The sequence below is a fragment of the Dioszegia hungarica genome (genome assembly GCF_025882075.1).
Source record: "Dioszegia hungarica strain PDD-24b-2 chromosome Unknown MKK02contig_8, whole genome shotgun sequence".
Classification (NCBI taxonomy): Eukaryota; Fungi; Basidiomycota; class Tremellomycetes; order Tremellales; family Bulleribasidiaceae; genus Dioszegia; species Dioszegia hungarica.
The window spans coordinates 312457-337968 of NW_026515770.1; the positions used below are offsets into that span (position 1 = coordinate 312457).

The window sequence follows — 25512 nt, forward strand, 5'->3', positions numbered from 1 at the left end:
TCTAATCCTCTCCTTTAGGCTCGCCAGCTGACACCGCGTAATTGACCACCGCCAGCTTCGCATTCCTTGCTGTATCATTCATCACCTCTTCGATTCATCACCCACCTTAGCAGCACAATCGCCTTCAAACCACACCCCGAACGCCCGGCTACCGCGTCTCAATAATAGCAGCAACCCTTCAATTCACCTCAAACAGCTCATCAACCGAGAATGGAGTGCTCCTTCGGCCTCACAGGTAGGTCAACCCTCCTCGGCCTTCACCTGGAGCTATAGCTGATTGACCAGGCAAGGACTTTGTCCTTCTCGCTGCCGACACCTCGGCTGGACGGTCCATCATCCAGATGAAGGATGATGAGAACAAGATCAAGGCGCTGGGACCGCATATCGCCATGGCGTATGGAGGGGAAGCGGGAGATACCAACAACTTTGCCGACTTTGTGGACCGGAACTTGAGGTTATATCAGATCCGGTGAGTCTGAGTCGGAGCATCTGCTGCTTATGTCACGCTGTGCGATGGGAGTCAAGAGGCGGGCTGGACAAGGATAGGCCAAAGGAGGCCCAGGCTGGAAGTAGACGATCGTGAGGCAAGGCGGACAGGTCGCGGGCCGGAAGGAGACCTCCACTTGCCGCCTCTGCTCGGTTGCTGTGCCATTGTCTGTCGCCCAGACGCACTCGCTGACAGTCAGCAACCACACACCCCTCCTCCCCGCCGCAGCCTCCGCGTGGATCCGCCGCAGTCTCGCCGAGTCCCTTCGTTCCCGTCACCCCTACTCCGTCAACCTCATGCTCGCTGGATTTGACATCACCGACTCCACCTCGCACCTTTACTGGATAGATTATCTCGGTGAGTTCGCTTCTTCCCTGATGTTTCCACAAGGGCAAAGATCTGACTTTATAGGAACGAAAGCCATTGTCCCATACGCGGCTCACGGCCTCGGACAATATCTCGCGCTTAGTACGATGGACAAGTGGTGGACTGAGGGCGTGGACAAGCGGGAGGGCATAGAGATCCTCAAGAAGTGTGTGGATGAAGTTGGAAAGCGTAAGCTCTCGCAGGCCTATAGACAGACTGGGCAGCAGCTGACCTAAGGCAGGATCAACCTTGAAGTTCAAATTCAACTGTATCCTCATCGACGCGAGCGGGATCCACCACATCAACCTCGACTCGTCCGACCCAATAGCCGAGATGGAGCAAGCAGGCAAGGCGGCAGAAGTCATCAACCCAAACCCACCCCTGGATGTCGGTATCACAGCTTAGAGGGCAAGAAGATGGAAAGCGTGGTTTCCAAATATGCATTGTATAACCAAGCCCAAATCTCTATATGCTGCCACAGATCGAACACACCCTCTACGTCCCAAAGCTGCGGGTCAGCACATTACTACGCTGGCTGAACGTGGAACTCACATCCCAAGAATCTTAAATGGCGCTGTCGTCTTGCCTTCTTCACCCTGCAGAACACACTCGACCTGTTGAGTCAGCTCACCTCCCAAGAGACGAAAAGAAGGTCCACTGACGTAGTGCGGTCCTGCCGATACACCAGTATCGATCTTTGTCAAGCTGCATCATGTCAGCTGGAACGACTTCTGCCAGAGGATAACTCACGTTGCGGTCAGACCATGCACGTCCGCATTCCCTCGCAATGTCATCGCATTGGCAACATTGTCATCTACCCAGCACTCCACATTCCCTAATGGCTCATCCGATGGCGTCCTGGACTATCAGCTTCTTCCCACACTGCAGAGCTCGCAACTCACTGAATATAGTGTATTGTGACATCGCCCGCGCTGAGTAGAATTGGTACCCTGATCTTGGCGCCTCCTTCCTCGGCATACCAATAATGCTTGTCCTCCTCGTTCGCCCCCTTGCCCGTTTTGGGGTGGAAGGCCAGCCACGACCCGTCCGAAAACTCGCTTGGCGGCAAGGGGTTGAGGATATCATTCGCGGTGACGCAGAACGGCTCGACTTCCCTAAACTTGAGAATGTCCGAGGGCCGGTCGCTGAGCATAGCCTGGGGGACGCGGGTGTGGCTCGACTTGTGCTCGAGCTCCTTCTCCTCTTCTTCGTTCGTCGCGACACCCTCGTTGCCCATATATGGCACGTCAAAGCCATGGCCCATCATCGCGGCCCAGCCCGCGCAGATCTGGGACTGGAGGTACGAGGTGACCACGTCCGCGATGAGCTGGTGGCCGTCCCGATTGGCGAGGACCGGGTCGGCATAGTACAGCTTTCGCTGGCCTTCCGGATCCGACATGTATGGGTTGTAGATGAGGCCCTTGACGGAGATGTGGGGGACGTCGTAGAATTGGGCGACGACGGTGTGGAGTAGTTCGGGGCCGGCGAACCCGTTCTGCGAGTGGATTTGAGGAGAAAAGTGGCCGAGGATGATCACGGCGGGCGCGTCGGGGCGGACCAGAAGAGACCGGACAAGGAGCTCAAAGTGGTTCATCCAAGCGGGGTCGCTGCATATTAGCATGAGTCCCAGTGACCTTAGCGGTACGACTTACTTGGGATCACTCGCGTCAAACTCCAGGATGATCAGATCCGTCTGGTCCGGGAGGTGGTGCATCGAGCAGTACCCAAAGTAGCTCGAGTCGGCTTTTCTGACCGCACCGTTGGTGAGCTGCGATGCGGGATGTGGGAAGATATTGTTCCACCAGTCGAATATTCGAGATGGGTAGCATGTCGGCGAGACAACATCATCGCCTGCTCCGTGACATGCTGAGACTACGCTATTAGCATTGCTCTATACTGCGAGCCAGAGGAACTCACTTGACCCTCCAAGAACCGATATTGTCACGGCCTCCCCCGCCAACCCCTTCTGAATCACCTTCTGCACCCTCGCCCCGCTCCCCATGTGCAGTCTCGACCGCAGCAGCCCCCATTGTCCGCGCTTCTCGCCGATAGCGTCCCCTGGGCCAAAGACGGGGCAGAAGGCAAAGGGGGGCGGATCTGATGCCGAGGCGTTCAGGTAGTCCGCGGCGGTGATGAGCGAGTCGGGCGAGGCGTAGAGGGATACAGGGTCGGTGGAGGCTATATTATCAGCTTCATATCAGGCCAAGGTCAAATGTGACACGTACAGAGGACAAGGCGGGAGAAGGTAAAGAGGACAAGACACCCAGACACTATCGTCCATATCTTATTCGAGATACCTGTTCCATCAGCTCATGCTCGAGCTATCTACCAGGATTGGTACTCACCATATGTCTGCCCATACTTCATGTTTTGCAGCCATTGAGGCTCATCCTCCTTCAACTTCACCTCGCGAAGCATTTCGTGCGGATCTGCACGACCAGAAAGCGACGAGTGGGCTTGTTGCGGCGGACGCGAGAAGATCTCCCTTGATGTTTTTTGATTGACTTGGCCGCTCGTTGCGTTCCTACTGTCGGTCGTGAAGGGGCGTCAAAGTATGATATAGACAGCAATCAAGTGATAGTTATAGAGGGGCATGATACTCCTATCTTTCGCTGCTGCTGCTCTCTTTGGCGGGAGATCATCAGAAACATCCAAAGCCACGTGGCTGTCAGCACGCGCCGTACGCGTACCGTGCCTGCAGCAGCTGGCGCCTGAGCGGGACGCGTCCAGGATCTGCAAGGGGCATGAATCCGTCAATACTCTGATATCTGTCATCGACAGCGACGACGGGCCGCACCATACAGACCTCGACGCGGCGTCAGGAAGCTAGATGGTGCGCTGAGCGACCACTATGGCCCTCCCGAAACACCTGCAACATGGGCTCACACCGGACGAGCTCACCTTTCTCGCAGAGGAAGAGGTCATCTCGATCGTTCCTTCGTTCTCCATGACGAAGATTCGAGTACTGAGTGTGAGCTCTCTTAGTCCCACTGCTCTCAGGGTGGATAGAAGAGAAGCTGACCCATCCAGGGAGTATACGGTCCCTTCGTCCCGCCCTCATCTACCTCAGTTCCACTCTGGATGGCCCTCTCGCTAAAGCGGAAACGAAAATGCCGGATCGTAGCTCCAGAATGGCTACAAGTCGGTCAGTCGCGCTGCAAGAATGGGCAGGGAGAAGAGCTGATGACGCGCAGAACGACTGCAGGCGTTATTGAAGGAGGAAAAGGAGAATCAGGATGGGTTCAATAAGCTGCCGAGGCGGTTTATCGAAACTGGCAAGGTGCTGCTTGACGTGTGAGTAGGCCTTCTCTGCGTCTATTGGGAGCCTATCTCAAGGGTTTGCATCCTGCTGCAGGAGCTTGCGCATGCTCTGGTGTAGTTGGAAAAGAGCTGACCGCCCGCAGAGCCCCAGATGACCTGCATCTACCCGCCCAACTCCGCTCTCTTCTGAAAGACCTGCGCGAAGTCCGCCAAGCCAAGATCAGGCTCGGTCTGCAAAGCGAGGGCGTCATGCAGGGGAGCTATCTCCAGGTCGGCTAGTCGGTCTATATGTGGGAGACATTCAGCTGACATGAGCAGATGAATGGCTTGACGCCGCTAGAGCTGATGGAGCTGAAACCATTCCTTGTCAAGGCGATGGGGGTGCTGCAGACTCTGGAACCGAGGAAGGAGGAGCGAGATGGGTATGGGGCGTCCCAGACATGACGAAGGCACGGCGGAGCTCAAGGACTGGTGACTTTTGTTGTAGGTATATGCTGGCTCTGATGCGAAAATAGCTGATATCACGAGGTAGAATATCATATCCCGCATGTATAATACTCATCTGGTGTTATACCTCACTCTCACTTCCGGCTTCAGAGAGTGCGTCGCTGCCCTGCTGCTCATCGCTCAACTTCCTGAGGCAGAGCACCAAAGGTATGCCCCTCCTTTGATTGCGTCCCTGCCTCCTTTGGAAGCTTGGCTTGATGCCCTAACTCCATAATGTGATCGCTGGCATTAGCACGCTTGCATCACTCACACTCACAGCACCTGTATGATGCGTCTCATTCCAACGCTACTGATCCTCGTCTGCTGCCATGTTGCCTTGGCCAATACGGACCAGGCCATCCTGCGCCTCGAGCATACTACCGGCTCGCTTCCATCGCCCCCTTTGCCCCTCGGTCTCAATCTCCTCCAGACGTCGATCGAAGAGCTCGGCATCTATCTCGGTAATGGTAGCTTGACCTCCGTCGACCTCGTGAAGGCGTACCTCCGTTTGTTGTCCCATCCTCTGCGCAGGGAGCTGTTGTGCTGACAAGTCTAGACAACGCCGAACGTGACAACCACCAAGGCCTGAATCTACGTGCTGTGATACAGAGCGCTCCGACCGACAACATTCTTGCGATTGCGACAGCGCTGGACGCTGAGCGCCATGCCGGACAGATCAGGGGACCACTCCATGGCATTCCCATTTTGGTCAAGGACAATATGGCAACGGAGATTGAGTTGGGCATGGATACTTCGGCGGGGAATACTGCTCTGAGTGGGTGTCCTCTTGCTCCGAGGAAAGGCGCTATAAAACGTTAGCTGATAAGGTCAGAGGAATCCAAGGTCAAGCGAGATGCAGAAGTGGTCAGAAAGCTGCGATCCGCTGGGGCGATCAGTAAGTCGGCCCATTCAGCTATGGAGATTGCTGATACAGCCAGTCAGTGGCAAGGCCAACCTCAATGAGTTCTCTGGGTGGAAAGCGTATCCTCGATCTGCCTCGGACGCCATGGGGAAGGGCGGAACCTGGGGCTGGTCAGCCGTTGGCGGACAGACCTCGTCAGCATACGTCGAGGGAGGATGTGAGGCAGGTGGCAATCCGCTAGGGAGCTCCTCGGGCAGCGCAGTCGGCGTCAGCGCTGGGTTCGCAGCGGCCGCTCTGGGAACGGATACGACTGGCTCTGTGGCCAGTCGACTTAATCCGTCATGACCCTAGTCCAGCAGCTGATCAGCCAAGTCTATCCCGCCAGTCGCGCTGCACTATTCGGTGTACGCCCGACTACTGATCTGATATCGACCGAGGGAGTAGTACCGGTTTCGTCAGTCTTTCTCTTCTGGGATGGTGGCTGTGCTATGCTGATCATCAGGTCTGTACTAGATGCCGTCGGTCCGATGGGTTTTACGGCCCGGGATACCGCAATCCTGTTGGATGTCCTGACCTACAATGATGGCAGGTACGTCACATCAGCAGTGGGAGTCTACGCAAGCTAATAGAGCAGATACCTCAAAGCCACCCAGAATCCCTCGCTCAAATCGATCCGGCTCGGCCTAGTCCGGAGAAACTTCCTAGACGAGGCAGACGGCCGTATGACCAGTCTCAACGCCTGCGTCTCGGAGGTCGAGCAGGCTTTGAGGTCTACGATGGCTATGCTGTCCAAGGTGGCGGGAGCGGCTGTGATCCACGTCAACATGCAGCTCAACTTCGCGGATCTCGTGCGCCTCAACGCGGCGACGGGTGTGGTCATGACTACGGGATTCAAGGAGGATCTGGAGGGGTACATGGCGGGACTGGCGGAGAGTCCGGTGAGGACGCTAAGGGATGTCGTTGAGTGGAATGAGGCACATGCGGTAGGTCCAAGCACTGGATTATGAGGAGCGTCAAGCTGATCACGATAGAAAGAGGAGTTTCCACCTGGACAATGCTGCCAACAACGCCTGCTCGACTCGCTTGTCTCGCCCGGCCGCAAGTCGTCCGAATACAAGCAAGCATGGCAGACCATACACGAGCTTGGCCGAGATAGGGGTCTCGGATACCTCTTTGACGAGTACGGGATGGACGCGCTGGTGTTCAGCCCAGAGCTGGGTTTGCCATCGGGCATTGTATCTCCTCAAGGATACGCCGAGGTGAGTCGTACATACCGCTAGATTGATCTGAGAAAAAGTATTGACACAGCAGGGAACGGCTCCAATGGGATATTGCAAGAATGGGGCGCCGTTTGGGATCCTGTTTGTGGTCAGACCGGGGCAGGAGGAGAAGTTGCTTGGGATCATGTGAGTCTTCCTTGCTCGAGATGTTGGTCCAGCTGACAGTGTAGGGCTGGATATGAGGCGATAATGCCCAGAAGGAGGACTCCGGCGCCGATGGAAAAGACGAGCACTTGATGAGACCAAGACTATGGAATATCTGGGTGGTGCGTAGGCCGATTCCCATTCTGGTCCAAAAGCTTACAGTCCAGTGTACATCTACTTCATACTGCACATACATGTCCATGTAGTGTACATCATTCAGCTTCACGCGCATAAAGCCCTCGTACCTCGTCCTCACTTTGGCAAGGGATCTCGATCCGCAGGTCAAAGGCATCGCTGTCCTCCCACACAGTTCATCTGGCAAAAGCTGAATAGAGTTCCGGCTTCCTTGGCCTGTCCGCTTCCTTCCTGCTGGCCGAAAGCACAACAACCTGCACTACCATGTTAACGTTCGTTCCGCCTTTGACTTGTATTCTGACCATACTAGCAAATACAACCCGTCTAGATGCTGCACTTCCTCCTCACCTTGCTCATACAGCCCACGTTCTCCTATCTGATCACACTTGCGGATCGGCAGGCTATCCTTTCACCCGTCCAAACAACGCTTGCAGCCTTTCCGACCCTGCCCACTGGACTGGACCTCCTGCAGACGTCCACCGAGGAGATAGGCACATTCTTGAAAAATGGCAGTCTCTCCTCGGTCGATCTGGTCAAAGCTTATCTGTGTAAGTCATGTCTCGTCTTCAGATGGATCGCTTACTGGGGCGTTAGTGATCTGTCTGGATAACGCTGACGATCTTCAGTCAATATCGAGAAGAACAACCACCAAGGCCTGAACCTTCGCGCCGTTATTCAGGCTGCTCCATTAAGGGGAGATGTCATCAACATCGCCGCTCGCTTGGATGAAGAGCGCCAGGCGGGGACAGTAAGGAGTCCACTCCACGGTATTCCCATTTTGGTCAAGGACAATATAGCTACCGAGCCGGAGTTGGGCATGAACACTTCTGCGGGGAATTTTGCATTCAGTACGTCTGTGTCCCTAGCCTTCACCTGAGCCTTTCAGCTGACGGTTCAGAGGAGTCTGTGGTCAAGGAAGATGCTGAGGTGATCAGGAAGCTTCGCGATGCCGGAGCCATCAGTACGCTCCAAACCTACTCCTGAGGTAGCTCCCAGCTGACCTGCAGTCATCGCCAAAACCAATCTGAACGAGTTCGCCGGCTGGAAGGGCATCCTCGAGTTCTGGGATGAGGGGATCCCAAATGGCTGGTCCGCTGTCGGTGGGCAGACCTCGTCAGCATACGTCGAAGGCGGATTTGCAGCGGGTGGGGACCCGCTTGGGAGCTCGTCGGGCAGTGCGGTGGGGGTCAGCGCTGGCTTCGGGGCCGCCGCGCTGGGGACCGATACCGGAGGCTCAGTGGTGCGTCTGTCATCTATCCCACACGATGATAAGCTAAAGCTGTAGATCTCGCCGGCTAGCCGAGCAGCTCTTTACGCTATGAGACCAACAACAGGTCTCGTTTCCGTCACAGGGGTAGTCCCGATAAGGTCAGTCACGCGCTTGCTCTGTTTGGGGGCTCCCTCTGATATGACAGTAAGGACCTCGACACCGTTGGTCCGATGGGCTTCACCACACGAGGTATTGCGATACTGCTAGACGCGCTGACATTCTCGGACGGCAGGTAGGTCTGATACCGCATGCAATGGCATCGCTGACATGCCGGATACCTCGGTGCTACAAAGGCAGACTCCCCCTTCTCGCTGCGAGCCCGGTCCGCGCCACTCCGCCTCGGCCTTGTCCGAGACCACTTTCTCGACGAAGCGGACGGTCGGCGAGTCCTACCTCGCACTTGCATCAAGGAAGTCGAGAAGACGCTCAAGGCTACTGCGGAGACCCTAGCGGAGAAAGCGGGCGCCGAGGTCATCGACGTCAACATGGACCTGAGCACGGGCGATCTGGACGACATTGACACGGCAATTATGACCATCATGGAGACTTCGGCCAGAGAGGATATGGAGGAGTACATGGGGCGTCTCGAGAAAAGCCCTGTACGGACCTTGAGGGAACTAATCGAGTGGAACGAGGCACATGCAGTAGGTCCACACCGATGCTTCATTACACGAGCTGACCCTCCAGGAGCTTGAGCTGCCTCCCGGCACCTGCTGCCAGCAACGTTTGCTCGACTCACTTCTGTCTCCTGGACGGGACTCGACTAGATATGCCGAAGCCTGGGAGACGGTGCAGCGACTTGGCCGAGACAGGGGGCTGGGACACTTATTCGACCGGCACAATTTGGACGCTTTGGTCTTCAGCCCAGATCTCGGGTTTGTGACGGCTATGACAGCTGCGCTGGGATATGTAGAGGTGAGTCTGATTGGTCTGGCGGTAGCATGCCTTAAAGTTGAGGGTGTTGTGCTGATCAGGCAGGGTACGGCACCAATGGGGTATTGCGAAAATGGCGCACCATTCGGCATCCTTTTCATTACCAAACCAGGCGAGGAGAAGAAGCTGTTGGGTATCCTGTAAGTCTTATAGGATGCCTATGTCAGCGGTGGCTGACCCCTCCAGTGCCGGGTACGAAGAGATCATGCCGAAGCGAAAGATACCAGGACCGGTGGCGCGGGTGGCGAAGTAGAATTGTTGAGCAGGGCAAAGTCTCGTTTTGGATGCACTGATCCTCAAGGGGTGCTTTCATTGATCTCATCAGCTATCGCGTCACTGCCCTAGGCTGTATCGCCCCTGCATTGAGCTGCTGTCAGCTGTCCATAGCCGCAGATCGTACCCGCCACACCCATTTGCGGGACCAAAATTTGCCACCCATTCAGGCGCGTCGCGGAGGCGCGTTTGAACTGGTTTCAGAATCAAGCTTCACCTACATCCTCACGCTCAGACCTCTTGTCCACTTCATACATCTATCTCATATCACACGCTATTACGAGCGACCCTCTGTTGTACCCAGGAGCTGCAGCTCATACTCCGAGAACTTCTCTTCCCGCCCGATAAGGTCTCTCCGCGCGCTCCCGGCCGTCCTTTGGCGAACATCCATCTCCACGCTGGATAAGGCAATTCGATCGAAGATAACACCTACCGCTCGGATACAGTCGAAGCGATAGTCATCTATTGACATTCAAAGTAGCACACCAGGATTGATCGTCGTATAATTATCGAGATGGCAGCGACACGGAATATCAAGTGTACGTTGAGCGGCATTCCACCCTACTTTGAAGTGGATCTGACCCTGCAGGTGTGGTAGTAGGAGACGGAGCTGTCGGAAAAGTACGCTATGTCTTCTGAAGGGCTCTCGAGCTTATGCTGATTACGCAGACATGCCTCCTCATCTCATACACCACCAACGCCTTTCCAGGGGAATACGTACCTACGGTCTTTGACAACTACTCGAGCCAAGTTGTGGTGGATGGCCTGACTGTCAGTCTGGGACTATGGGATACAGCAGGGCAGGAAGACTACGAGTGAGTCTGCCTGTGACCTCAGGCTGGCGATAACGAGGCTTATACTACAAGCCGTCTTCGTCCGCTCTCCTATCCCCAGACCGACGTATTCCTGCTCTGCTTCTCCGTTGTCTCCCCACCATCCTTCGAGAATATCCGTACAAAGGTGAGCGACTTGGTTCATGGTTCATGAGCATCGGGCGTGGCTGACGCTATCAGTGGTGGCCAGAAATCCAACATCACTGTGAGTATTGCTCGCAGAGGCCGCCCTCCTCTTTGCTGATACCATTAGCGCCCGGTACCCCTATCCTTTTGGTCGGGACCAAGCTTGACCTTCGGGATGACCCGCTCCAGGTGGACAAGCTGAGGGAGAGGCGGCAGTCCCCCATCGCGTACTCGCAAGGCTCCGCTATGGCGACGGAGATCAAGGCGGCCAAGGTGACTTGATCCGTATGGACACGGACGATGTGGGGTTGCGCTGATGTGTACAGTTCTTGGAGTGCTCGGCCTTGACGCAGAAGGGATTGAAGACGGTGTTTGATGAGGCGATCAGGACAGTCCGTGAGTAGTCCATATTCAGTCAGACCTTTTCACGGTACGGGCTGACCCGTATAGTCAACCCGAACCGCCGTGCCGGCAAGGCCAAGAAGTCGGGAAACTGCATATTGATGTGAAGGGTGTCGAAGCTGTGTTTAATGGGTGCTCAACTAGATTCGTCTCATGTCTGTACGACTCCTAATCCTTTCCGTAACAACTGTACAGATCGGCACATGCACATACTTTGGGCCTCATATGCCCTAAGGCTTACTGAATGGGACTATAGTGTTTGGGGGATGTATGATATCCTCTTCAACGAGGTCAGTCAATCTCATCCGCTACTGAGCTATCTGATAGTCGGCCTCATTGTGGTTTCGTAGCGACCCAGAACTCCGCCTTGTACACTCGCTGGAACATCGCCTCCGGGTCTTGCGTATACTCGCACGGTATTGTCCTCGCCCTTCTTGGTCCTTCTCCGCTCGTCTCGACCGCAAATCCGACCTGCTTCGCCAATTGCAAGACTTCCTCCAGACTAAGCTCAAGACCCACCGTCCCGCCCCCCGCCCATAGGAGTGGTCCCAGATTGATCCACGTTCCGCCCGGCGCGAGGAGGGTGTAGATCTGATTGAGTGTGGCCGCGATGTTGGCGGATGTATCAATGAAGAAGAGGGTGACGATATAGTGGAATCCACCGGTTGTGAGCTGGAGAAAGTCACCCTCGCATGTGTGGAAGGTGGGAGATAGGCGGGGAAGGGCGTCGGGGAAGGATATGCCTCGGAAGAGCGGGGCGGAAAGGCGTTGGTGGGAGAATCGGTGCGCCCATGGATGTACGGTGTGGGAGTGAGGGGAAGGGGTGATGAAAGGATCGACGAGATACCGCAGTCCAAAGTTCATGTAATGAGATAATTCATTTGCGGTCGTGTCGAAACCTGGTCATCAGCTACGCGCGGCGGGTACAAGCCTCAACTTACCGAGCTCCGAGATCTCCCATGCCAGTCTTCCCAGCCCGGAGCCCGGCACGAGTACCCGCTGCACCTGCCCAGCCCGCCGCTCATCCCTCAAAACATCAAGGATGGGCGTCGCAATCACCTTCCGCTCCGCGCTTCCCTCCTCACTCCAATCCCGCACAAAATGTTGAAGTGCTTCTCGCGCCCGAAACAGCGTACCCGTCCGACCAGTGGCGACCTCTGATCGGTTCAGACCATGCTCGCGGATGGCAAGATCTGCGATCGCGTTGGTGACCTTGGCATTGGCCTCCTCTGCTTGTGCAAGGGCGTCGAGTTTGAGGTGGTAGCCGACCGAGATCCCGAGCGCTCTAGATTCGCTGTCCAAGCGGTCGAAGGCATCCGACATGCGACGAGTCTCACCGTCGGCGAGCTGGTCATACTGCTTGTACGTTGCAGCGATGGTCTGCGGACTCCAGGGATCGTGGGAGCCGCTCGGAGCTGGAACTGGCGTAGCTTTTGTTAGGTGGCTGTAATGCGAGTATAGAACCGCTGCCGAGGCAATGAAAGCGCAGAGGGCGACTGCTGCTCTTCGCTCAAACATCGTGCAATGATATTGTTGACCCTACACGCTCGTCCGAGGTGTGCGAAAAGTCGTTGGCGATGTCCTAGCCAATGAGAGGACCTTTGCGGTCATACCCTGGTCAGCGAACTGTCTCAGGTCCAGCTCAACTCTTCGATGCGGACTGTCGAGACAGCTCGATCAAGCTCTCCAGTACTTAGTAAAGCTACGACTTACGATATGTTGCGGACGGAGGAGAGATACGACGAAGCATGAATCGATAAGGGTGGTGGAGAGAGGAGGACCGAACCTGGCCGAACCAAACACGGCGTGCACCAAAATTGACTCACCTTTTGCTTTTGGCTCTCTTCCATCATCGTCGATAGATCGTCAAGGACAAAGTAGACCCTCCACGACCTTGGTTAGTGAGGTGAGAGGAGAGCTTCTTACACCTCATACGTCATGCAGGGCTTCACTACCAGACCATACCCGCCGACCCCGCCCCCAACTTACCGCCACCTCCTCGCTGCGACCTCATTGACGCCGTACAACCCCCTTCGCGTCATCGCACACTGCGACATCGACGCTGCCTACGCCCAATTCGAAGCGGTCAGGTTGGGAATACCAGATGATCAGCCACTCATCACTATCCAATGGGACACGATCATAGCGGTCAATTACCCAGCCAGGAAGTACGGGATCAAGCGGACCAGCAATCAAGGGGCGAAGGAAGCGAGGGAGCTCTGTCCACATGTCGTGATCGCGCACACAGCGACGTATAGGATGGGCGAGGAGGAGTCGGGATACTGGGAGGACGCGAACGTCCTGACTCACAAGGTGAGCCTTCTTAGCCCTAGGGTTGATCACCGATGGGAGCGAGCGACTGACGATCAGGTCAGCTTGGATCCGTATCGCAGGGAGAGCGCAAAGATCATTGCGATCTTCAAGGAGATGGTACCTAAGGGCGAAGTCGGTGAGTCGGGGCTCATATGTGAGAAAGATGGTTGGGAAGCTGATATCGGCAGAGAAAGCAAGTATCGACGAGGCCTACATGGACTTTACGCCTATGGTCCTCGACAAATTGCTTGAGCTCCACCCGCACCTCGCCACTATTCCTGACGATGCTCCAGAGGGCCTGGACACCCCTCTCCCACCCGCTCCACCCATCGACTGGACCAAAGCTGGCAATGTCATCCCAGTCGGAGGAGGCGAGAACGGTGTCGATGGCGAGACGGAGGGCGAGGTGGAGAAGCCTACATGGGAAGACTGGGCGCTATGTCTCGGAGCGGAGATCATGGCTGGTGTGAGGCAAGAGGTATGGAAGCAACTACACTACACCTGCTCTGCCGGGATCGCACACAACAAGGCGATGGCCAAGGTGAGTCTGTCGCCCAGACCCGACAGCCGAAGGTTAGAGCTGATGATTAAGATTTGTTCGTCATGGCGGAAGCCCATGAATCAGACCGTGCTTCGGCACGCCGCTGTATCTTCGTTCTTGCACGACAAGGCGTTCACCGATGTAAGCAGACTCTGACCAGTACCGAATTCAGTGCTGATGGCCAGATCCGAAATCTCGGAGGCAAGCTCGGACACTCCATAGCAGCTGTCTTTGAAGCCGCTACGGTGGGAGAGCTGGTGTGAGTTTGTTCTGAATATTTTGAATCTGACCGGGCGAGGATTCAGCTGATAGGGCAGGAAAGTGCCGCTCGAAGAGATGCAACGCCGCTTTGGCGAGGAGTCCATATGGGTTTACAACCTCATCCGGGTGAGTAATGTTGTTTGAGTACTTCGGCGGACATTGATACTTCAGGGTATCGACCACACAGATCTTGTCCCTCGCCATGTCAACAAGACCATGCTCGCCAGCAAAAACCTCATCCCGCCCGTCCGCGCTCCCAAAGACGGCGAACACTGGATCGACCTTCTCGCCGGGGAATTATGCGTCCGACTGCGCGAGGCGAGAGAGATCGAGCCAGGTCTTTGGCCCAAGACTATCGTGCTCACTCATCGGAGTGGGCGAGGGTACGAAAACGCCGGCAGATCGAGGCAGGCACCGTTCCCATACACCAAAGCCTTGACGGGGGAGTACGTGGCCAAGCTGGGAAAGAGGATGTGGACGCAAGTCGTCGCTGGTCTTACTGTGCGGGGCGGGGTGTTGGACGTCTGCAATGTGAGTCTTCAGGTTGGATTGCGGGGACGTTGCTGATATCGCAGCTCGGTCTGCAATTCACCGGTGTTGGCAGGATGGAGGAGGGACAACGCAATATTGAGGGCTTCCTCGGCGTCAAGGGGGAAAACTCCACAATCCTGCTGGAAAAGAATGGAGAATCATCCCGTCCCAAGCGGAGTTTATCAGAGGTCATCTCAGTACCCGACGATGATGCGTCCGGCTGGACCTGTCCGAAGTGCCGGAAAGTTTTGCCTCTACCAGACGGGTTGGCGGAAGATGAGCTGGAAAAGGAGCTGGCGGGGATCAGGCAGGAGCATGAGGACTATCACTTTGCTCTGGCGCTGCAGCAAGGCGGGGATGAGGCGGTTCAGGTTGCGCCACCGAAGAAGAGAAAGAAGGAGAAGGACAAAGGGATAGCGGCCTTCTTTGTACCCAAGCCAAAGAAGCCATGAATCTTGTCCTATCCCGGCTGATAATTGCTCGCACTGATACCCGTCTCATCATGGTCATATAAAGAAAGCCACTCTTACTATGCTCCATTCCTCCGCATCATAGCGGTCCGGACTTTGCTCTGAAGCTCTTCCCTAGCCGACCCCTCCTGCCTCTCACCTGCGTTCCACACCTCCTGAAATTGCCCCTTCCCCAGCGCAAATTGCCCGACAAACAGCTCCTCAGCCTTGTCCCGTTCCGAGATCGGGCGAATGACCTCAACACCCTCCACCTCGGCAATCACGGCATGGGCATTCAGCCAATCTGTTGTCCGACTGATAAACTCGCCCTCTTCCACCCAATTCAGCCATCTTGGCATCGCCTTTTCAACGAGAGCGCCGTACTTCTCCCACATGATTGGTCGAGGCGGGAGCGCAGCTTGTCTCGCCCAGACTCTTGCTGCGGCCATCGATTGGACCTCGGTGGTGGCAGTCGTGGACGTGGGCGAGGCGGAAATGATGGCGAGTGTGGGGTCCGGGATGTAAAAGGTGTTGTGATGTAGATGGTGGACTACTTGGCCATCTGTGACGAGTCGCGCGATCGGTATAGTAGTGGCTGATGGATGTGATGGAGATGGGTCCGAGTGGTATTGCGGTAGGAAGGGGTAGGACTGTCGATGTCTGGGGCATCAGCATGGTTACACACAGGCCTACGTATGAAGTTCACACACCCTGTGGCAAAGACAATTTCGGCTATTCCACACAGTAACCGTCCATCCCTCAGTCTGACAGTCCCCTCGCCTTCAAACGCCTCGACTAGTTGCACTACCTCAGCATTGCTTGGTAGCACGAAGCGCTGCAGCCGTCTCCATGCTTGACGAGATTCGGGCCCCTCGATCTTCCTTCCCGAGATCCAAATCTTGCGGACGTGCGGGGAAAGTCTATGCGCTGCCTCGAGCGCAGATTGGCCCGAGCCGACGACGAGGACCGCGATATCAGAGTACGATGTAGGCGGTGAGTAGCCCGATTGGTGATTGATGGTCGGTAGGAGCGCGAGACCTGGTATCGGCGGGACAAAGGGCGCAGCTTGATTACCCGTAGCGACTATGACGGCGTCAAAGAACTGATATCAGTACAGTCACAGTAGGTGGGCTTACCTCGTCCCATAAAGTCTCTGTTGACTTTGCTCCTTCTCGCTCAAGATGCCGCAGTCGGACGCGCCAGGCTTCGCGGTCCTTTAGCCCGCGGACCTTCTCGACCAGCTCGACTCGGGTGTCGAGGTGGATGAAGGGATGCAGCCCGAAGTGAGAGGCGTATGCGCGGAGGTAGGTTCGGACTGTGGATCGGGATATGAATGATCTTGTATTGGGTGGCAGGGGAAAATTGGAGAGCTGAGTGTCAGCTAGATGAGGGCGATTATCCACGGTGCTAGACTTACCGAGATGGAAGAAGCGGGTATGTCCTCCCTGTCCATATTCACCCTGTCGGATGACTCTCCTTCTCCTTGATCTTCAAAGAACGTTCTCGACCCCTGCCTTCCTCTCGCCACCGGGAAGAACGCCGCTTCCGAAGGCGAAGGGGGATTGAGGAAGTCCATGTCTTGGCCTGCCGAACGCGCCCATGCTTCCCCCACGGCACCGTGCCGGTCGAAGACAGCGACGTCGAGTCCGGCATCCAGAAGATGTCTCCCCGCTACGAGTCCGGAGGATCCCGCACCTATCACAGCTACACGCTGGATGGGCGGAAAGTGGTGATATTGGCTGGAAGAGGTGGACATGCTTCCTGAGGGAGTTTGGAGTTTGATAGATGAGGGAAGGCATCAGTATAAAGTACCACTCTTAAGCTAGAGTCGGTCGAGGAAGGTTGACTATATGAGTGTTGAGTAATTGCGACATTTTCAGTCTGGATGGTAGCCAATATGACGGCTGATGGCGACATGCGGCGTAAGCTGCCGACTGACTCTCACCGGATTACTGATCATGATGGCGCAGACCTGGCGGCAAGTCAGAGGTCATTCAAAATAGCGGTCGAGCAGTCATCATCTGCCTTGAGACGTGTCTGTGTACTGCGCCGAGCGCCGAATTACACGCCCAGCCTGGCGCGCTTCGCCCGGGGTTCTACTCATGAAAATTTGGCAAGATCTCGGCTTTTTGCGCAAAACTCGGCACCGACGTACAATCCCGCAAAGCGCAGTGTGTGTGCGTGTGTGCGAGGACAGACTGATAGCTCAAGAGCAGAGATGGGCGACTGTACTGCTGGTGGTCGAAGACGATAAGCAGTGCGAAGCCGCAGCATCAAAGCCAGCGAGATTCTTTTTTGCGAGGAATGTAACCGTGAGCAGCTGGGATGACGTCGATCCTCGTCATGCCCCGCCGATTGCAACCTCCACCGCACTAGCGTCCGCTCTTTGACCTCTCGAGACAGTCCAAGATCCCGCCAAATTCACGGGAACCAAGCCAAGCCTTCAGCGAATACATCGTCCTTCACTTACCCAATCTCCGCCGGTCTAGCTGACGCGCTGACAGCGGTAAATCATCCGTCATCGACGTGACCTGACCTTGCCGACGTCGCTGTTCGCTGAGAACTGCTGCAAAGCCCTTTGCACTACAGCGCCAAGTTGGCGGTGATAAAAGCTACCACTTCACTCACTGACTCTCGCTGACGTTGGTATGCCGTCAAGTATGTCTTAGACCCGATCAACCATGAGAAAGAAGCCGTCTCCCCGTTCTGGTCCAGCGCGTCAGCGTATCATGGAGTGACGAGAGCCTGGTTGCTGCAGGTATATGTAGGGCAGAGGAGGAGATCTTCCATCCTCATCCATCAAACTCATCTTCAGCGTCACTTACGCACGATGCTCCCTCACCTCATCCTCACAGCAGTATCGCTGCTCAATATCGCTCATGCTTTCCCGTGGATGCACCCCGAGTACCGCGGCGAGAAACCCAACGACTGTAAGTAGTTGTGCCATGTCTAACATGACAAGCTGACCGACCCTTCAGTCGGTAAGCGCAACGTGACCGAGGAGAAGCGGCTCTTGGGTCTGCTCGACGTTCCTGCCGCTCTCACGGCTACGGGCGGGCTCCTGGACGGTCTCGTCGGCGGTGTAGCCAAGAACATCCAAGGTAGCACCCGAGTACCCGATGCTGCGCATCCGTGAGTCACAGCCAAATGTCTATTATCTGGAGCCTGGCTGATCCACCAGCTTCCAAGCGCCTGGTCCGACCGACCAGCGCGGTCCTTGCCCTGGTCTGAACGCCTTGGCGAACCATGGATGTGCGTATCTCTTACGTCGCATCGCCTCCTGTACTGACAATCAGACCTCCCTCGCAACGGGATCGTAACATCCGGCGAGGTGATCAGCGCTGTCGGGACCGGTTTCAACATGGGCGCCGACCTCGCCACCCTCCTCATCTTCATCGCTGTCGCTTTCGGCGGTAACCTCGAGACCCTCACCTTCTCTCTTGGAGGCGAGGACGACCGTACCTACAGTGCTAGTGGGATCGGTTCCAAGGCCGCGGGTCGCCAATTCGGTCTGGACGGTCACTCGCGGTGCGAGGGTGATATCTCGGCTCTTCGGCGCGATTTCTTCACCAACAACGGTGACAACCACAATGCCCACCCGGACCGATTCAAGCGCCTCATCCAGCTCGCCAAGGAGAATGGCGGAGAGTTCACCGTCGAGGCTCTCAACAAGTTTTACGCCCAGAACGCCGCCGATTCTATCGCCAACAACCCCAAGCTCTTCTTCAACTCGTACACCATCGTCGTCATTGTAAGTCACCGTCGGCCTTCTCCACGAATCATGCTGACGTCGTAGCTCGGCGAGTACCCCTTCATCCCCAACTTCTTCTCCAACGGTACCTACGGCGCGGGCGGCGTGGCCAACTACGAGTCTATCTCTAGCCTCCTCGGCATGAGTACCGCTGCAGACGGTACCATCTGCTATGTCCCTGAACGGTTCCCCGAGAACTGGTACCGCCGAGCGACCCCCTACGGTGTCGCCGAGCTGATCGCCGGTCTCGCTCCTACCTACCTCACCGGACCTTCCCTTACACTGCCCAACCCCCTCGGCGTCCTCCAGAACCCCGCTCAGGCATCTCAGATCGGTTGTGCCGTCTACCAGGGTCTCACTGGTGGTATTCCCGCCTCTCTCCTTGGATCGACCAATGACTATGCGTCTCGAGCCACCGAGCTGTTGAGGAAGAACTTGCTGCCTATCCTTCCTGTCAGTCCACCTTTTCACGTCGAGCGAGTATAGCGCTAAATATCCAGCCTCTCTACGGTTGTGATCCCGACCAGAACACCCTTCAGGAGACCTCAGCAGGCGGTGGACAGTACAGCACCTCGTCTGGTAGCACCAACACCTACAACATCTGCGCCTGACCGTATCATTATACCATCTGTAATGCTCCCGACCCAATCTGTACCTTATGATGTAGCTATATCGATCAATGTCCATCAGCAAGTCTAGCATCCCTGGCATTGATGTCGTTCCACACGCAAGGAGGAACAACGACCAGCGGAAAGTATGTTAGCCATAGTACTGTAGGCTGCCAATAGCTGATGCATGCTACCATCAGACCTATTGTCCGCACTTCCAGTATGCAATATCCCCATCCTTCATGAGATCTGTTTGGATCAGCGGCCGCCTTACTGATAAGGCGCTGTAGGGGATAAGATGAACTTACACGTCTTTCCCTGTTGTCTTTGTGCACCGGCAGCCTTCACTGCTGCTTCTGTCCCGTGCTCCTTGAGATCCTCAAACGACATGATTTCTCCACACACGAATTTCTGCTCGAAGTCGGAGCTAAGAAGTTAGCTACGTACCTTCAGAAAGGCTGACGAGTACTTACTGGATGACACCGGCAGCCTGAGGCGCCTTCAACCCATCCCTCAACGTCCACGCCCGAACCTCATCTGGTCCGCAGGTGAAGTATCGGATCAAGTGAAGACTGGAGTACCCGGCCTTGGTGATCTTACCAAGAGCACTGGGGTTGCCCTTTGGCAGGCCGAGCTTCTCTCCCTCTGCAGCCTTCTCCTCCTCGCTCATAGCGACCAGCGTCTCCTCCAAAGAGACCGAGAAGGGGATGATGGGGTCTCCGGGGTTGTTGGTCTGGACCCAGTCGTGGATCTTCTTCAACCACTTGCTCTTCCGCTTGACAAAGTTGTCGGTGGAGAGGTTGACGAGGTAGGTGATGGGTTTGGCGGTAAGGAGGGTAAGGGAGTTGATGACTTCAACCTGAAGGTCAGCGCTTGAACCTCTGACTGGTCAAAACAGAGATAGAGATTGGGTAGAGTCAGAAACGATACAGTGGTCTGCTCATGGTCCGTAGACTCGGAGAGCTGGGTTTAAAGTGCTAGGCACTATGTCATCACATATGGGGAGGGAAGTAGTGTGGTAGGAGGGAAACAGACTTGCCTCCTTGTTGGTCCATGTTCCCTTCCTGATATCCTTGTCCTCGACGGTGAGCCAGTTGTACAGCTTTTCTACGGTAGCCTTTATGTCAGCGAAAGTCAGACTAGAGCTTGGCTGCACTCACGGCCTCCTCCTTCTTGGCCTTGTCCGCCAAACTGTTGTTCCCCAATCGCTTCGCCTCCTTCTTGTGTCCCTCAAGCGCCTTCTCCACCCACTCGATATCCTTCAGCCTCAACTCGGTACTGATGATCTGCATGTCCCGCAACGGGTCAACATCACCCTCGACGTGGATGACCTCGGCGTCATCGAACGCACGGACGACCTGGAAGATACCGTCGACGGCGCGGACGTGTGACAAGAAGGCGTTACCGAGACCGGCACCGGTGGAAGCACCAGCGGTCAGACCGGCGATATCGATACAGGTGAGGAAGGCGGGGACCTGAGATTTGGGCTTGTAGAGCTCGCAGAGCCAGTCGAAGCGCTCGTCGGGAACGGGGATACGGGCCTCTTCGGGATCACTACTTGTCAGCTGTTGCCAGCATTGCGTGATCAATTGGCCCTACATGGTGGCATATGGGAAGTTGGCAGCTTTGCCAAGGTCGGATTTGGAGAGAGTATTGAAGAAGGAGGATTTTCCGACGTTGGGCAGACCAACGATACCAATCTACCCTGTCAGCCAAAGATTTCCACCTGACATGCAAATTGACCCACCTTCAGGTTGTTCCCTGGCCGGCCGAGGAGGATCTCCTTGGATTCTTCTACCTTCTTCTTAGGGGGCATTTTGCGTTTAGTGCTGAAAGACGGAGGGGAGGTGAAAAGGGGTCGAAAGGGGTTCGAAGTGAAAGCTGTCCGAGCGGGGAAAGGGGCTCTCGCGAGGACGAAGAGCGCTGTTCTTTGGTTATGGATTGATGATATTCGCTGTATAGCCCTGTGTGCTGGGGCAGTGTTCATACAACGGGTTCTTTTCGAGTAGATTCAAGGTATAGGAAGTTGGAGGGAGAGCAGACAGGAAGGCGAGACCAAATTCCTACAGCCAAAGAATATCCAGCCATGATCGTTTCCCGCTTTTCTCCTTGGCATCTGGTCACGTGCTGGTCTTGACGGCACCACGCGCGCCTTCTTTATCGGTCGCCTTGCATGTCCAGAGATGTCCTCTTGCTGATCAGCTACTCAAACACCACGGCCAGGACAGCAGAGCAGCTCGGAGCTTCACCATGTCGAGCGGATCAACCGATAAATTGACGCCTGAAGCGCTGCACAAGCTCATCCAGGCCTCTTTCAAAGGTACATCTCCGACGTTTCTCCCTCGGCATCCCTCAATTGACCACTCTGACGAAGGCCCATGCTGACATACCGATCAGGCAGAGATAGAGCTTATGCCCCGTACTCGAAGTTCAAGTGGGTACCTTAGGGTTGACGTCTTCTGACCAGGACACTGATTCAGCAGCGTCGGCGCTGGGCTGCTGCTAGCGGACGGATCGATGGTAATCGGGTGCAATGTCGAGAATGCCGCCACGCCAGCTGGAATCTGTGCAGAGCGGACAGCCATGGTGAAGACCATCGTGAGTCATACTGGAAACCTCTGTGCAGACTCGAAGCACCGGGACACGTGACAGAAAGCCCAAATGTGGAGACCCAAAGCTGACGAGCAGTCCGATGGCAACAAGTCAGTCATTGCCGTAGCAGTCACCTCGCACATGCCTACCCCGACGATATCGCCGTGCGGTATCTGTCGGCAATTTATGCGAGAGTTCCTCCCCCTCTCCACGCCCATCTTGATGGTCGCGGCTTCCTACCCCTTGTCAGACGATAGCGTGCCAAGCTACGTCGCAGACTTGGGCCAGCACATCGACAGCCGGACTGCCGAGGGAGAGGGACTAGGCGGGTCGACGAAGGAAGTGGCGGGCTTCACCTGGAGCAAGGAGGTCACAGTCCTGTCGCTGGAGGAGCTGTTGCCGATGAGTTTCGGCCCAGAGCAGCTGGCAGAGGGCACTGATAAGGCTTAGCATCTCATTTTGTAGCGGTGTGAAGCATGCAGTCCAGTCATATACACAAGCACCATACGTCAAGCTTTATACACATTTCATCCATAATCCCAAAATATGCTATGATAGAAGAATAAAGTCTGAACTGCTTCTCGTCTTCTTCCTTTTGCTTGTATGCGTGGTCCTCAGCAACGCCAACGGTCTCAGGCCGAGTAGTTGTACCCAAACCCAAACATCTTGGCGCCTATAGCCAAGCCGTCATCCCCCGTCCGCATAGGTCCGTTGGCCATGGGCGGGCCGGAAGCCCCACCTCCCATGTCCCCACCAACAACCATGCCTTCCCGTCCTCCGTTGTGTCCCATCACTCCGCCAGACCCAGTCCCCTCCCCGACCTGCTCAATGACCGCGTTCTGTGGCATTGGCAAAGGCGGCAGCCCCACCATATTGTGATGGGGCGTGCCCTGCGGCGTTCCGTCTGGCGTAGCAAGAGTGGCAGTCTGCTGTGCCAAGATTGCAGGATTGTAGTACATGGGAGTATCGTTTCCGCCCATCAGCGTCATGGGAGTCCCGGGTGTGAAGGGATGGGTGAGCACCATGCCATGGCGGAAGGCAGCGGGCCGGGAAGTGGGGGTGGGTGTCCATGGACCGGTAGGGTATGGGGAAGGGCCCGGGGTGTAATTTTGCGGAGGATAGGCGTGGGGAGGTGGATAGTACATGGGCTGCTGAGGCATAGTATGGTACATCCGGGCATCGTTTGGGGCGGGCACGAAGTTCCGGTATTGGTATTGAACCGGGTGCGACGCCATGGCTGTAGGCGTGGCAGCAGCTGGCTGGGACTGCGGTACGGCCGGGGGACCGAGGGGTTGTAAAAGGGGAGGCGTGGTACTCGAGTCTGTTGGCGAGACGGTCGGCTTGGCAGCACCCGCGGTGACTGCCGGACCCGCAGTCGACGGCCTGCTCGGCTTGACGACCGTCAGAGGACTCTCCAGGCCCCCTGTTCCAGCCTTCCACTCCATCTGGTAGTCGTACCCCGTTATAGGCTCTGTGTGATTCCGCCAGTGACCCTGCCCCTGCGGCATATTTACAGTTGGCACCGGGTCGTGGTTCGGAATAATGAAAGACGTGCCTTGACCGGTGCTCGGGGTTTGTAGATTTGAGTTGGTTGGCGAGTCCGACCCAGGTCCCTGACCCTGGACCTTGCTTTCCCAGGTGTTTTTGGGCTGAGGATGGGATGGAGGACCGGGGATGGGGTTGAGTACGAGCCCGCGAGCAAGCATGGATGCGGACGAGACGGAGCGGGTACGGCCGTGAGCAGCCTGCGGAGGGGGACCAGGCGGACCCGAGAGCGTATCTGCTCTAGGTCGTTGAGGCGTTGAGGTAGCCTGATCTGTTTCGATCTGCGAGATCAGCAGGGATCCATCGCCTGGCAAAGCACTACTCACGGGCTCATCCAGTGAGACCTTCCCCATATCCTGCTCCATCACCTTCTTTGCCCATCTGTCATACACCGCCCCGAGCTCCTCCTTCATTCCATCCAGCTCCTTCTTGCCCAGCTTCAACGATGCCTCTAGCGAGGCCGCCAACCCCGACATCTCGCATGCCAGGATCAAGGTAGACGCGAAGAATTGGCCCTGTCTTGTGACGACTTCCGCACGGGCCGGCCGAGGCACGGGAGGCGGAGTGGGCGATCTCGCTCCCCAGTCGGATGAGTCCGGCTCCGCGGCCGAGGTACAGGTCGACACCTCGGTAGGCGCAAACGAAGCCGTTCGGTGTGGCCTCGGGCGGCCCCGGATGGTGCTGTTGCCGTCCTGAGTGAAAGGAAGAGAGACGCCCAGTCCCAGTCGGAAGTCGTCTGGTTCAGGCTCGGACTTTCGACGCTTCGACACGTGATCGTCCGTTACTGTATGGGGTATAGGGGGAGCAGGGGAATTTCGACGGGATTTGATTTTGCCAGTGTAGATGGCGTCAGGAGCGACAGCGGGTGTGAGGAGGACGTTTGTTGAAGACTGGCCAGAGAGCGAGGTGGAGGATGTGGAGAATGCGAAGGATTGATTGGGGGAGGCTGAGAGGGAGTACAGGGATTGGGTGTGGGGAAGAGAGGAGTAAGTCGACGAAACGGACGACGGGACCGACATGGACGTGAGGCTCGTGGTCGAAGCAGTGAGATGCTTGGTAGCCTACCATAAGCTCATCCCCATATCTGCAGACCGGGACCATCACTCACTTGCTTCACAGCCTTATCTCGCTCGCGTTTTCGCCGCTGTCGTTCCCGCCCCTTTTCCCTCGCCCGCGCCTTCTTCGCCTCCTCCCTGTCGTCATCCATTGGCTCATCTGCCGCCATTGCATCCTGACTGCTCGCTGCAGACATCGGACGTCTCGTTGGGCTAGCAGCTATAGCTGTGTCGCCCGAGGCGGTCGACCGAGGTCGACCCTTCTTTTTCGTCGGTGTGGGGTGGATCACCTGGAGGGCGGGCACGCGCCGGGAGGATGGTGAGCCGGGATTGAGGGGGAGATGGTTGAGTGGACTGCCTGGCAGCATGGGGAGGAGGGATGATGTCCGCGCAGGAGGTACAGGAGGCATCTGAGAGCTGGAGGCTTGCCCATGAAACAATCCTGCGTGGGACCCGACCTGACCCTGGTTCGAAAAGGGGTCGCCGCGTATCGTGGAGACCGAGGAGACTGAGGGTGTCTGGCGCGGCCGAAGGCGCTGCATCTCCGGCGCAGGCTCCATCGCGTAGCTGACAGTCAGTTCAAGTCTTGTGTAGAGCTCAAGGGCAGCAAAAGGAGGCAAGACGAACTTGTTGCTCATCGGCATGGCGATGTCTCACAAATTCGCGTCCGGCGAGAACGCCGTGACCGCAGGGCTGCCCGCCCCCTTTTTCGTCCTTTCTTTTCGCTGGGGGAGCAGCGCCGTAGAGCTGACCAGCAGCTGACGAGCAGAGATGATGAGACGCGATGATATGGTAGCTAGCGACGAGGAACGCCCGCGAGAGGAGGACAAGGCATAGGAAAATCTCGACATCAGGGCTTCTCACGGGCTCGGGTCGGGCGGAGGTGCCTTACCGGGGACCCCAGTTTTGACGCCACAGTGGCACCTTCGTGCCTGCTGCGTGCCACTTCACACTGCCCAATCTCCCATGGGCACGATACGAGCTGTGCGAGGCGGCCTACAGAGACCA

At 56.3% G+C, this 25512-nt stretch overlaps 13 protein-coding genes across 13 annotated transcripts; 8 read left to right on the forward strand and 5 right to left on the reverse strand.

The window, feature by feature from the left end:
• Positions 1-210: 210 nt before the first annotated feature.
• MKK02DRAFT_36580 (uncharacterized protein) lies at positions 211-1258 on the forward strand (the record flags this gene model as incomplete). Its single annotated transcript, XM_053089449.1, has 5 exons — positions 211-235; positions 286-469; positions 687-844; positions 899-1042; positions 1095-1258. The coding sequence occupies 5 exons, from the start codon at positions 211-213 to the stop codon at positions 1256-1258; spliced, it is 675 nt and encodes a 224-aa protein (XP_052944896.1).
• Positions 1259-1348: 90 nt separating this feature from the next.
• Positions 1349-3271, reverse strand: MKK02DRAFT_43800 (uncharacterized protein; the record flags this gene model as incomplete). The annotated part of the gene is made up of 9 exons (XM_053092616.1): positions 1349-1361; positions 1406-1467; positions 1516-1558; positions 1604-1711; positions 1756-2460; positions 2506-2725; positions 2771-3031; positions 3079-3150; positions 3199-3271. The coding sequence occupies 9 exons, from the start codon at positions 3269-3271 to the stop codon at positions 1349-1351; spliced, it is 1557 nt and encodes a 518-aa protein (XP_052944897.1).
• Positions 3272-3704: 433 nt separating this feature from the next.
• MKK02DRAFT_43801 (uncharacterized protein) lies at positions 3705-4558 on the forward strand (the record flags this gene model as incomplete). Its single annotated transcript, XM_053092617.1, has 5 exons — positions 3705-3824; positions 3884-3998; positions 4048-4147; positions 4258-4384; positions 4433-4558. 5 exons carry the CDS (start codon positions 3705-3707, stop codon positions 4556-4558), a joined length of 588 nt encoding a protein of 195 aa, XP_052944898.1.
• A 331-nt stretch (positions 4559-4889) lies between these two features.
• On the forward strand, positions 4890-6979 carry MKK02DRAFT_43802 (amidase signature domain-containing protein; the record flags this gene model as incomplete). Its single annotated transcript, XM_053092618.1, has 10 exons — positions 4890-5106; positions 5157-5375; positions 5433-5495; positions 5539-5780; positions 5835-5866; positions 5965-6051; positions 6097-6445; positions 6494-6721; positions 6774-6868; positions 6913-6979. The coding sequence occupies 10 exons, from the start codon at positions 4890-4892 to the stop codon at positions 6977-6979; spliced, it is 1599 nt and encodes a 532-aa protein (XP_052944899.1).
• A 370-nt stretch (positions 6980-7349) lies between these two features.
• Positions 7350-9477, forward strand: MKK02DRAFT_32620 (amidase signature domain-containing protein; the record flags this gene model as incomplete). The annotated part of the gene is made up of 11 exons (XM_053088540.1): positions 7350-7569; positions 7648-7869; positions 7920-7982; positions 8029-8261; positions 8307-8389; positions 8437-8523; positions 8589-8613; positions 8702-8935; positions 8979-9206; positions 9270-9364; positions 9411-9477. 11 exons carry the CDS (start codon positions 7350-7352, stop codon positions 9475-9477), a joined length of 1557 nt encoding a protein of 518 aa, XP_052944900.1.
• Positions 9478-10011: 534 nt separating this feature from the next.
• MKK02DRAFT_43804 (P-loop containing nucleoside triphosphate hydrolase protein) lies at positions 10012-10965 on the forward strand (the record flags this gene model as incomplete). The annotated part of the gene is made up of 8 exons (XM_053092619.1): positions 10012-10036; positions 10087-10118; positions 10167-10312; positions 10364-10457; positions 10511-10535; positions 10584-10729; positions 10783-10852; positions 10907-10965. 8 exons carry the CDS (start codon positions 10012-10014, stop codon positions 10963-10965), a joined length of 597 nt encoding a protein of 198 aa, XP_052944901.1.
• Positions 10966-11191: 226 nt separating this feature from the next.
• Positions 11192-12608, reverse strand: MKK02DRAFT_36583 (N2227-domain-containing protein; the record flags this gene model as incomplete). Its single annotated transcript, XM_053089450.1, has 3 exons — positions 11192-11757; positions 11800-12273; positions 12572-12608. The coding sequence occupies 3 exons, from the start codon at positions 12606-12608 to the stop codon at positions 11192-11194; spliced, it is 1077 nt and encodes a 358-aa protein (XP_052944902.1).
• A 188-nt stretch (positions 12609-12796) lies between these two features.
• On the forward strand, positions 12797-14956 carry MKK02DRAFT_26191 (uncharacterized protein; the record flags this gene model as incomplete). Its single annotated transcript, XM_053087155.1, has 8 exons — positions 12797-13171; positions 13229-13307; positions 13360-13712; positions 13764-13853; positions 13898-13971; positions 14030-14099; positions 14145-14466; positions 14517-14956. The coding sequence occupies 8 exons, from the start codon at positions 12797-12799 to the stop codon at positions 14954-14956; spliced, it is 1803 nt and encodes a 600-aa protein (XP_052944903.1).
• A 77-nt stretch (positions 14957-15033) lies between these two features.
• Positions 15034-16709, reverse strand: MKK02DRAFT_43807 (uncharacterized protein; the record flags this gene model as incomplete). The annotated part of the gene is made up of 4 exons (XM_053092620.1): positions 15034-15613; positions 15664-16055; positions 16090-16323; positions 16371-16709. 4 exons carry the CDS (start codon positions 16707-16709, stop codon positions 15034-15036), a joined length of 1545 nt encoding a protein of 514 aa, XP_052944904.1.
• A 1074-nt stretch (positions 16710-17783) lies between these two features.
• MKK02DRAFT_32626 (uncharacterized protein) lies at positions 17784-19315 on the forward strand (the record flags this gene model as incomplete). Its single annotated transcript, XM_053088541.1, has 6 exons — positions 17784-17883; positions 17932-18085; positions 18135-18205; positions 18250-18704; positions 18750-19157; positions 19205-19315. The coding sequence occupies 6 exons, from the start codon at positions 17784-17786 to the stop codon at positions 19313-19315; spliced, it is 1299 nt and encodes a 432-aa protein (XP_052944905.1).
• A 199-nt stretch (positions 19316-19514) lies between these two features.
• MKK02DRAFT_36586 (P-loop containing nucleoside triphosphate hydrolase protein) lies at positions 19515-21128 on the reverse strand (the record flags this gene model as incomplete). Its single annotated transcript, XM_053089451.1, has 7 exons — positions 19515-19561; positions 19621-19739; positions 19786-20171; positions 20352-20429; positions 20473-20866; positions 20912-21012; positions 21060-21128. 7 exons carry the CDS (start codon positions 21126-21128, stop codon positions 19515-19517), a joined length of 1194 nt encoding a protein of 397 aa, XP_052944906.1.
• A 434-nt stretch (positions 21129-21562) lies between these two features.
• MKK02DRAFT_43810 (cytidine deaminase-like protein) lies at positions 21563-22354 on the forward strand (the record flags this gene model as incomplete). Its single annotated transcript, XM_053092621.1, has 4 exons — positions 21563-21632; positions 21710-21746; positions 21796-21910; positions 22001-22354. 4 exons carry the CDS (start codon positions 21563-21565, stop codon positions 22352-22354), a joined length of 576 nt encoding a protein of 191 aa, XP_052944907.1.
• A 182-nt stretch (positions 22355-22536) lies between these two features.
• On the reverse strand, positions 22537-25148 carry MKK02DRAFT_43811 (uncharacterized protein; the record flags this gene model as incomplete). Its single annotated transcript, XM_053092622.1, has 4 exons — positions 22537-23730; positions 23776-24510; positions 24558-25071; positions 25132-25148. The coding sequence occupies 4 exons, from the start codon at positions 25146-25148 to the stop codon at positions 22537-22539; spliced, it is 2460 nt and encodes an 819-aa protein (XP_052944908.1).
• Positions 25149-25512: the final 364 nt, after the last annotated feature.